This window comes from Notolabrus celidotus, chromosome 12 (genome assembly GCF_009762535.1).
Source record: "Notolabrus celidotus isolate fNotCel1 chromosome 12, fNotCel1.pri, whole genome shotgun sequence".
Classification (NCBI taxonomy): Eukaryota; Metazoa; Chordata; class Actinopteri; order Labriformes; family Labridae; genus Notolabrus; species Notolabrus celidotus.
The window spans coordinates 20,794,692-20,806,632 of record NC_048283.1 but is presented as its reverse complement, the minus strand read 5'-3'; the positions used below and the strand labels follow the sequence as shown (position 1 = coordinate 20,806,632).

Below are 11,941 nucleotides of genomic sequence, written 5' to 3'. Positions count from 1 at the left end.
TATCGCAGCTTCGTCCTTGTGTTCCTCTTGAGCTGGCTGGTAGAGACAACACAAGATTTGTCAAAGTGTGTCAAAGACAGATGAAGGATGAGGGAGAACACGATACACTTTTTAAGAAGCTGATGAAAGCATTTTAATGAACTTTCAACTGCAGATCCAAGTAAGCAGAAATGTAGACTTGTGTTGATGTTAGCAGTAGCTCAGAAAAGCAGGGCGCCTTTTGTTTCAGACCGAGCTTTCAGTTCAAACCAGCAGGGTTACTTTCGCTGAGCAAGCTGTCCACACTGTCCACATCATAAAAAATTCATTACAAAGGGAAAAAAACATGTGTTCCTTTACTACACTCATTTCTGCAGCCTGAATTTGTACACCGGACAGCTCTGTATCTGACCTTTATGTGCAGCAGTGTTTGGGATCGTGTCCTTTTCTTGAATCTTACAATCTTTCATGATTGAAGTGGAAGTTTGACATTTACAGAAATGTGCTTGTATATATGAAAAGTCTGAATTCATAGTTAACTGAAAGTGAGCTCAGCTTAGTATAAAAGCTTTAACCCTCCTGTTATGTTGCAGGTCAAATTGACCCTTTTAAAAGCCTATTTTAGGCAATAAATGCCTTCCAAACCAGATAAATGCAGCATAAAAATCTGGGCAGCATGTGACAGAAGAGGTGTTGTGTTAATTTATCAACATCACTTCATAAAGAATAAAAATTCAAAGTGTGAAATACAATAAACAAAAATCTATGTCATGTAAAACTATTCTATTTATACTCAGGGCTTTCCAATGTACATTTAAAAAAGTTTTAACATTATTTGAAAGGAAAATGAGTGAGTTATCCTCATTGAACCATGATCTGTGAGAATTAAAGAACACCGATGGACTAAATCTTGATTTAAATGGTTAGTAATGGAGATAAAATTAGATTTAACAAAAAAATGTATTTGGGATTGTTTTGGGGTTCTGACACTTTTGGATAATTGAATATGCCCCAGGTATAATTGACCAAGGAACATTATTGCTGTTCCAGAGAAACGAACATAACAGGAGGGTTAAAAAAGGCAGCAAACATGAACTGTTTGTTTCTCAGGAACAGCAATAATGTTCCTGGGCATATTTAATCATCCAAAAGTGTCAGAACCCAAAAGAAATCCCAATAAATTTTGTTTTAATCTCATTATCAACTCCATTACTAACCATTTAAACCAATATTTAGTGCAATGGTGTGCTTTAATACTCACAGATCATGGTTCAATGAGGATAACTCACTCGTTTTTTATGTGTGTATGTGATTGGGGTGAAATATGTCACACAGTTGCAAAGAAACAATGAGTATTTGAAACTTCTGACTCTTTTTAGTCTCCACTTTGACTGCCGGGTCAAGTTGAGTTGCAAATATGTTAAATGTTACGCTAATTAAGCCAAGAAGGAGAAGTTTCATACAAAAAAAAATACTTTTAACATTTTTTTTTTAAACTTTGAAATGGGTCAATCTGACCCGGAACATAACAGTAGGGTTAAGTCTGTCTGTGCCTAAAAAAGTGCCCAAAGCTGTCAACCTGCATGACTAAAGCCTAATGAGCATGTTCAAAAATCTGTCTGAACTCTGAAAAACCAGTTGAAAAAACTACACTGACTTCTCCTTAGGGAGCTGTGTTTTCCTTTACAGCAGGTTACACTGAATGTGCGTGACTACTTCTTGGCCTGCAGCGGATATTTCCTGAAATCTTGTTATCACATTGGCAACCAGCCGAGTCTGAGGGACCCTGCACCAGACCAAGAAATAGACGGGCAAATAATCCCCTGAGAAACTATTATTTGTTGTCTTTACAAATGAGATTTTGTCCAGATTAAAGAGACAAGATATAAGGTGTCAATTAGAGGGCTTTAAGGACGCTGGTAGGTGTATAAGACAAAGTCAAGCTCAATGTTTCTCCTGGTTTACAGTCTTAATGCTGACTTAAACTAGGTGAATTGGCAGCTGGCTGAAAGGTTGAATATCTTAAAGGCCTGGATGTTTTAGGGAGTATTAATTAGGGTTGCAGCTTTAAGTGTAACAACTTTCTGTGTAACACTCACCTGTGTCTCTGCGCTGCTGACGGAGCGCTGGTCTGGAGCCTGTTCAGCTTCTGGCTCAGTTTTCAGCTCAGGCTCAGGAGCAGCAATCGGTGCTTTAACCTGCTCCTCACTTTGACCTTTCCCCTCCTTCTTTCCCTTACTCTTCCCTTTCTCCTTTTTCTTCCCTTTTTCCTCCTCCTTCTTTTGCTTTTCTTCTGTCTTCTCCTCTTCCTTCTCCTTCTCTTTCTTCTTTACTTCTTCTTTCACTTTTTCCTCTTCTTTCTTTTTTGACTCCTCTTTTGCCTTATCCTCCTCTTTCTTTTTTGCCTTTTCCTCCTCCTTTGCTTTCTCCTCCTCCTTCTTTTTGGCCTTTTCTTCTTCTTTCTTCTTGCTTTCTCGGCCTCTTTCACTTTTTCTTCTTCTTTCTTCTTTGCTTTTCAGCCTCGTCTCGCCTTTCTTCCTCCTTCTTCTTTGATTTCTCTTCTTCTCTCTTCTTGTGCCTTTCTTCCTCTTCTGCTTTCCTCTTTGCTTTTTCCTCTTCCCTCTTCTTTACTTTATCATCCTTTTCTTTTCTCTTTGCAGCCTTTTTGTCAACCTGTTCCTCCTCTTTACTTTCTTTCTTTTCAGCTTCTTCTTCCTTTTCTTTTTCTTCAGCAGCCTCCTCCTTTTCTTCTTCTTTTGTCTCTGTTTTTTCCTCCTCCTTTTCTACTTTCTGTTCTGCTTTTTCATCCTCCTTTAGCTCCTCTTTATTCACCTTTTCATCTTCCTTTTTCTCCTCCTGTTTTACTTCCTCCTCCTTTTTTTCTAATTTCTTCTTGGCTTCTTTCTTTTTCTTTTTACTGCCCTTCTTCTCAACTTTTTCCTCCTCTTTCTTTTTCTCCTCTTTTGGTTCTACTTTTTCTTCTTTTTTCACTTCTTTTGCCTCTGTTTTCTCCTCTGGTTTCTCCTCTTCTGCTTTAGCTTCCTTCTCTTCACTCTTCACTTCTTCCTCCTTTTCCTCCTCGGTCTTTTCAGCTTTCTCCTCCTTGTCTGCCTTGTCCTCCCTTACTTTCTCTGCTTCAAACCCCTCTCCCTCGGAGCACTGTGAGCGCCGTTTGAGGAAAGAGGAGAAGAGGCGAGACAGTCCTTTGCCAGCGGAGGTGCGGGTACGAGGCTTGAGCTGCTCCTCCTCAGTGGAAGTAGCTACATCAGCAGGCCCAGGCTCAGAGGACTGCTCCTGGGCCTTCTTGCTCGAAGACTCCCCCTCCGGCTCGGACGCCGCCGCCTCTGGTTTCTGCTTGTTCTCTGGCTCGGGTTCAGGCTCTGGCTCAGCGCCGCTGGCCTTCTGCTTGCCCTCAGTGTCCGCCTCGCTCACCGCACTCGCCTCTGTTGTCATGGTAGCCACTGGAAGGAGAACAGACGAGAGTCAGGGATGGAGAAAGGTCACGGAGCTGTACAGTGTGACGGTGCACAGCACAGCTATACTTGAGCACTACAAACAAGATTAGGAGCAGTAGAGTGTGTACACTTGACTTTGCTGTGAATGATGAGCAAATGTAATACAGGGACTACACTTAAATGACACAACAAGCAGTGAATACTAGAGGTTATCATTTCACCGCCTATGGTGAAAGGATTACTGATTTTCTTACTGATTTCTTTGCATTAGTTCTAATTAATTTCACTCATTTTTGACCAAAGTAAGGAATTTAAAATAGTTGATATTGAATTAAACCATGAGTTGGAACTAGGGATGTGCAATATTATCGGCACATTATCGGTATCGGCCGATATTGGCTTTACAATGAACTATCGGATATTGTCCAACACGCCGATATCCGTCAATATAATTAACCGATAAAATAATGCTCTGCTGCACACATGTTGGTCTCATGTTTTAAGTTAAATTTGAATTTAAGCAGCAGTCTGTAAGGTACATGTAGCTGACTAATTTAGGCACATTTACTGTCAAAGAGTAAAACATTTTATTTAATTTGGGTTTAATTGGTGTACAGTTGCACTTTTCTCATGCTCCCTGTGAACAGAGTTTAGGTTTACTTACTATGTCAAATGTGAAATTGGCCAAATTTGCCCTGGTTGTGGGTAGGGCTGTACGATGAATCGATTTAATCAATTAATTCACATTTTTTGTTTCAGGCGATTAAAAAAAAGAAAAGCTAGATTTTCTCTGTAACCTCCTCTGTTTTCAAGGAGGTTTATTCTGGAAAAGACGCGTTTTTTTTCCAGAGGAGGTACTTTTTTTTTTTTTACTTTTTTGAAGTAGTTTTGGTTCATGGTGCTTAATGTCACAGTCAAAGAAATTATTATTTTCATGACATGGAAAATTAAGTCTCTTTAAGTTGTACTGTGGCTTTTTTCAAGCTAGACATCTAGCTGAAAGTTATACTGCTTTTATTACTATTTTCAGGGGAAAAACACTAAATCGATTAAAATCGTAAATTGAGTTTTTTGTAAAAAAAAATGGGGGATTTTATTCCTAGAACAAATCACCCAGCCCTAGATGTGGGTATTGTTATGATTGTCTCAGGGAGAGCATCATCCAAGTTTTAAGTAGGATGTATCTTTTTGTATGAATTTTGTTTGAAAGCAATTTTCATAAATAAATATGCAGTTTTAAGTATTAAGTATTTTTCTTATTTTGCACAAGAAATTCATATCACATAACAAATGTGATAAGAGTATCACCATAATACTGTACGCTAATTCCAATACAGAAGAGAATTGATGATCTCTGCAATCAGGTGTGCGGAAAAAAATATCGGTATCTGTATCGGTAATCGGATAAATGAGTTGTAAAATATCGGCATATCGGATATCGGCAAAAAATCCAATATCGTGCATCCCTAGTTGGAACTCAAAACAAAAACAAACCATTTATATTTGTAGATCACCAATTATAGAAACGCATGTTCTGTATTTTTCTAATCATCTATCTCAAAAATGCTCAAGATGTTACAGATAAACACTTCTATAAAAAAAAGGGTTTTCTGTTTGCATACTTCACTAAATATTACAGATGATTCTCTACTCAAGAACTATTCACCACAAGATGTTTTTTTACAATGAGTATGAAACATTGTTACTATAGAGTATTGTTGGTCATCAACCTTGAGTGGCATAAATGAGCAGGATTCCATGATAAAACATGAAGCCAACTGCTACCCACAGATTATAAACACACATACTTAACTCACACATACACAAACATCACCGCATCACACAATAGCCCTCCTTGTTGAAGAGTGTCTGCGTCTACATGGAGCTCTGAGGGCGAGCTCACAACACTGACTACCACAGACTCATTAAATCCCTCAGAGACAAAGGAGGCATTCTGTACTGAAGCTGCATATTAGCACAGCCTGCCCTGGATCGTCTTCAGCAAGCAGCATGCCCTGGCTCTTCATCTCACCCACGCCCATCCTGCACAGGTCAGCTAAGGCACTATGACTGGGGTGATGTAATGAGATATATACCATGATATGACCAAATGATTAATTAATGGGGAATATTTCTTGGTGGATTGGGACAATGTGGGCAGAGCTGCAAAACAGGAGGAGGACAGATGTACAGTGTGACTACACGGAGTTTGTTTTTCCTCAAATGACGAGGAAATCTCATTTGTTGTGTGTTTGAATTGATAATAGGCCGAGTCTGATTATATCAATGCAGTTTCTTGATCAATTTTTATAAACACTATTCAAAACTAAATGTTTGACCCCTACAAATTATTCAGACATTTCCATGGCCAGATAAGTTACAAGAATTTGTCCTAACTTTATTTAACCCTCCTGTTATGTTGCAGGTCAAATTGACCCTTTGAAAAGTCTATTTTAGGCAATATATGCCTTCCAAACCAGCTAAATGCAGCATAAACATCTGGGCAGCATGTGACAGAGGAGGAGTCGTGTTCATTTATCAACATCACTTCATATAAAAAAAAAAATCTAAATTTAAAATAAAATGAACAAAAATCTATGTCATGTAAAACTATTGTATTTATATTTAGGTCTTTTCAATGTGCATTAAAAAAAGTTTTAACATTAATTTTAATGAAAAACAAGTGAGTTATCCTCATTGAACCATGATCTGTGAGAATTAAAGAACACCAATGAACTAAATCTTGATTTAAATGGAGTTGAAAATTAAAAATTAAAAAATGTGTATTGGGATTTTTTGGTGTTCTGACACTTTTGGATAATTGAATATGCCCCGGGTCAAATTGACCCAGGAACATTATTGCTGTCCCAGAGAAACTAACATAACAGGAGGGTTAAACAAACAAACTATTGGTTGTGTGTTGCTTTGTTTCTTTTTGGCTAACACTGATGGGCTGATTTATGATATACGTTATTATTATTTGATTTTATTTACTTATTTTTCTTTAACAATTACTATTAGTATTTTTTTATCATACAAAAAACTATTCATAAAACTATTTGTACTTATTAATTTAACTTTTTTTTTAATCATTATTATTAATTTTAATATTGTTATTATTTTGTATATATGTATTTACTTTTTTTAAATTTTATGTTATCTATTATTTATATATTTATTTATTTTTACTTTCGGGCTGTGGACTAGTTGTTTTCAAAAATCTTGTTTTTGTTTTTTTCCCTCTGAGTCTCTGCATTTTTGATATTTGATATGTTGGCTGAGTCTAATAAAAACGTTAAAACAAAAACTAAAAAGATCTTTTTTTTCAAGTTAGTACAAGCAGGTATACAGTTTCTGCTTCTTTCATAATTTTGCATGACATCAGTCTCTGTGGGATAACTCCAGCACTAGTTTATCATTACTATATATACAGTTAAAGACGTCTTCAACACTGTCTATTTCTTCCTTAAATGCATAGTCACAGTAAGGGTTCGGGGAATGGTAGAATTAATTAATTTCAATCAATACGATAACATTTAAACTGTATCAGCGAATACAGTTCAGGATCTCCTTATATCAGAGAGTCAGAAGTGCACATCATACACGGATGTGAGTCACATTTACAGTACAGAGGCTTTTGAGTTTAATGACCCCAGCTTTGATTCCCTGTTGTGGCAGCAGGAGGACACAGATCTGGTATATTTAGACACTTCTATCCAGCTGATTAAATCACACAACTGACTGGAATACACCCCACATATTACACAATCACTCCCCCTGGTCGAGACTCATCGGTTACCCCGGCCCCTCATCGAAGACAAGAAATTGATTGCGATTCGTCTCATTTGCGTCCGGTCTGGAGCGGGCCCCATCTAATTTGTGACTAACGTGGCTGTGTGTTTGTCTCTTCCATATGCAGTTTAAGTCGCACCCTGCCTTGAGAGGGGTGGGGGGAGGGGAGATGCTAGACAAGCAGACAGGCAGCCAGGCCAATCTTCCAGATGTACCAGGGCGCCCCAAAGGGTGCAGCCGGGCCCTATATACCATACACTTCCTACTGGCACTGCGGGACAGCAGGAGAGGAGGAGGAGGAGGGGGAGGAGGGGGGAGAAGGGAGGGGTACGCACACAGACAAAATCCTCTTTAGCCCTCCCATTGTTTGTGTCCAGTGACCAATAACTGTGCCGCACACTATGACTAATCCTGCCTACCCTTCCCCCCACAAGACCCCCCATAGGCATATTCCCTAGGTCACCACGCACACACACACACACACATACACACATATGCATCATCGCTCGTGGGCTCCTCTGGGTCTTTTAATGCTCTGTCATCTCAATTGTGATTGTCAGGAAACAGACATGCTCCTAATGGACCAGCTGAGCTTGTGTCTGCTGCCTCCTCCATTTTGTGTCGCCTCTCTAACATCTCTGCTATCGGCCAGCTGAGCAGGACCAACCTGCATCATGACTGATTGAGAGAGAGAGAGAGAGAGAGAGAGAGAGAGAGAGAGAGAGAGAGAGAGAGAGAGAGAGGCTGCCACATCACAGGGTCTCTCAATACAGCATCAATCTCTCACACCATGAGGCGAACTTCTGTTTCTGGTGTGGCGATAATTAGATGAAATATTGCTGTGCTGTAGAAAAGAAAAAAAAGGAACCCTGCCCTCGATCCTACATAATTAGTGTCTCTAATGAGCTAAATTATAGATGAAGTAGGCCACCCTCTGGCAAGGAGCGGCTGGATCAGGTGCAAACACAAGGGTTTGAGTTGAATAAGGATCTGATTCAAAGTCAATGAGTCTTTAAACTTGATTTAATGTTCCAGCATGAAGGCATTTTGCGTTTCAATTAAGAACGGGTGACGTTCCCTTCATTATCTGTGTCTGTAAACTTTGTATTGATGCTAACCCTACGACTAAACGGCCACTAACCTAAAAACTCACTTTGCTTCCATGCAAATCTGAGTCCCTGGTTTCGTCTAGACATCGCAGCCTTTGTATTATTTCCGGTGATGCAGAGGTGCGTGCTAGCAGGTGGATATTTGTGTGATGAAACAAGACAGGAAGACTGGATGGGAAGGAGCTTGCAGAGAAGGAGGAGGAGGTAAGGTATATAAATAGCCATGTGTGCTCAGGATGCAGGGACTCATTAGTTAGACTTTACAGACGAGCTCATATCTATTTCTGTTCACTGCACACAACACGCACATGCACATAGTGTGCACAGCAGCATGCACACATTACGAGAGTGACAGCTTAAGATAGAAGAGAGAGATTTTATTCGCTGTTAGTGATTTTGCTGCATCGTCTTCACCACGAGTGGACGTTACATGAGATGTAAAACGACGTTACAGTGAAGGAATACTAGGACAAGAAGAAAGCATGTTTCCTGGGTACTGAGAGTAGGCTTAAGGAATTAGAAGGAGTTTAGAGTTAATCAGCCCCCAAGTGACCAAGTGAGATTATCTCCATCTATCTACCTGCCTACAGTATCTATCTCACTGTCTCTCTGGGCTCTGATTCTCTCCCTCTGTCTATCAGTCGGATGTGCGTGCCTCTGCGTGTGTGGGAGGGAGAGGAAAGCTGGCAGAAGCACAGTGGCGATCAGCTGTGCTGATTCATGGTTTTATGTGGAGCCCCGCCTACCTGGCTGAAAGTCAACAGAAATGAACCGAGGGCCAAGATATCAGTCCTCTGGCCACATGGCGGCTCCTATTAACCTCTCTAAGTAAACACAGACACACATGCCAACGTACACGCTAACATGTGCCTCTGTGCAGAACTGTTCGTATGTTCTGTAGGTGCACACAGGCTTGCCCGGGGACATCATGTTTGTCCACAGAAAGTGTGAACGCTCCAAGTAGCGACAGTCATTGTAGTGTGTGCATCAGGCGATCTGCTGATTATTTGCAGAGTTCATCAATTATTTACTCAAAGAATTTGAAAAAGGCTTCCTGTAGTTTCCTAGAACGTGAGGTGACATCTTGAAAGTGCTACCTCTGTAAGTCACACTGTCCAAAACCATTCATTTTAAAAAAACTGAAATGACTTGACTCTGAATTGGGTGGTAAACTAACAGACTAATTCTAAATCATCCTAAGAGAAAATGATCCAATGGCGTAAGATAACACAGAACATGATAAACATTGAATCTCTGTAATTATCTTTTCGACAACAGGAATGCATTATGTGTATTGTGTGATATATATGCGGCTGTATAGTAGTTGTATTTTAGCCCAGTCCTCTGGGTAAACCTATCCAAAACCCACTCCTGAGCTAATCAATACACACAGATGGTGTGTGAACCTGATGCTGTAACATGAACCAACATGGGAAAAGAATAAAGTAGCTCCATTGATTTACTGCGGTTCCCCTAAAAGCTATTCCAAAGCCTTCTCCAGCATCACCCCAGACACTGAAAGAATGGTACACCAGGATTATTAACCTACAGACAGTCGTGTTCTTCATTATCGGACACAAACAAAATCCAGATGTGTGTCTGAGCGGTTGGAGTCATTAGCTATCAATTATCACAAGAAGAAGGTGAATTAATTTCACTTTATCAAGATTAAATTATTCTACAGTGTGATGTGAGTATTATTTGTTTGAAGAGCCTGTCACAGTTTATTTGTTCATCTGTTTTCTAGTATGACAAATCCACAGACTCCCTCATTCATAAGGAAAAGGGCAAAGCACTGTTTACAGTGTGTGGAGTCAGATCCCTGTTTAGCAGCGCTCACACAACAGAGTAGTAGTCTAACTGCACGAATGCATCATAACTCCCAAAAGAGGATTAACACCAGCAAGCTCTTCTGGGACCCTGTTGACCTCACTCTCACACAGCAGAGCCAAAAACATCCTTCAGCATCACTTCAGCCGCTCTGTATTTACAACACTGCTGATTCAGCAGTACTACAGGAGACCCTGAGAGCACCCCGGGTCTCACCATATTGTAACCTCTGTGTTTACTTCTGCTGCTCATGTAAGCACTTGGCAGTCCCGCTGCTTTAACGCTGCCTCTGTCTCTGCCTTGTCCTCCCTACGTCACATCTGCAGCGCTCTATAAAAGATTATCTGACTATATAGATATATATATCCACCACACAGCGATCATCAATGGAGATGAGGCTTATTGGATGAGTTTCCTTTCTCAGGAGTGTGCACATGGTCACACATTCACATATGTTGCCCTCCAGCAGTGGAGATGGATATTTTTAACCCATGCTTTCCTCTTGGGGGTAAAAGCAAGTCATGTCAAGCAGAAAATGAAACCCAAAGCAATGCCCTGTCTATGACAGCACTAGAAAAACAACATCTGCACATCTGAGCAGACATGTTCTTGGATATATAGCAGGAAGGCACCTCATGAAGCAATGAGAGCAAGAACATCGGAACATGAGACAAGAGTGCATCATGAGGAGCTGGAACAGAGTCACATATGGGTGAATAAGGGGAGAGAATATTCCTGTAATGTCACCAATTTATGTTTTTTTGCATATTGTAAATATCATTTATAACCCTCTATGCTAAGATAAGCCATAACGAGCTTGTGCCATAATTATTTGAATGTTATTCACCATTAAATTACTTAAATAAAAAACGTATTAAGGAAATAAAGACGCTTGTGCTAAATGTGATTTGTAAATCTATGCCCTCTTATAGCAGAGGGATGACTTCCATGCCCATTCATTTTGACAAAAAAAACGCACACATGTAGAGAGCACATCGCTGCCTCCGTTCACACGAACCACTTTTGATTTATGGGGATGAGTAAGACTGCTGGAGCTACTTTAACGAGGAAACACCGATAATATATCATTTTCTTATTTGGTTAAGCACATTATATTTGAAATACGAATGTAAATATCACCCAAAATGTGTGAAATTTCTAACTTTTTCCCACCAAACCCTAAAACAGTTGCAGGCTATATCGGTCCAGCGTGCCAGGGTATTTAAACAAATCTGTGTATGAAAATGGCGCCGAATGTACAACAAAACAAATAAACAGTAACTCATCCCCTGCACGCGAGGAACACAAATCTTATATATGGCTTACCTACTCTAGGATTTTCATCAATGGGAAGGAAACCTGCTTTAAAATCCGATAAATCCTATATTCCGCACGTTCAGAGGAGAAACAATGTTGCGGAGCGACACATGCTTTGTTGTGCTGCTGAAGGTGTCCGATGCTCGTAAATGGGTGGAGTCTCACAACGAGGCTCGGACTGGAGTTGACCAACTGAGGAGCGCGAGCACGCCTCACAACCGCATGTCGAGGTGGACAGTGAGACAACCTCCATGTAATAAAATAACAAGTCTCTCTTTTAGTTGTTGTGTGTATTTCTGCTAAAAAAAAAAAAAAAAAAAGATTGTGTTTAAATTTTTAAATCACTTCTCGTCTTTATTTGGCACAATGGCCTCGTTACTAAATCCCCCAACAGACACGCGGGTCAAAGGGTGCAATCATTAACACAGTACAATGTCCAGAAACAGGAGGGAGGCACAC

General features: G+C 40.0%; 1 protein-coding gene across 1 annotated transcript; it reads right to left on the bottom strand.

The window, feature by feature from the left end:
* Nucleotides 1-257: 257 nt before the first annotated feature.
* Nucleotides 258-11,675, bottom strand: LOC117822759 (protein 4.1-like). The gene is made up of 3 exons (XM_034697662.1): nt 11,496-11,675; nt 2,980-3,440; nt 258-284 (listed from the first exon to the last, which is right to left on the bottom strand). Coding segments are annotated over exons 1-3 (489 nt in total). The 5' UTR covers nt 11,497-11,675.
* Nucleotides 11,676-11,941: the final 266 nt, after the last annotated feature.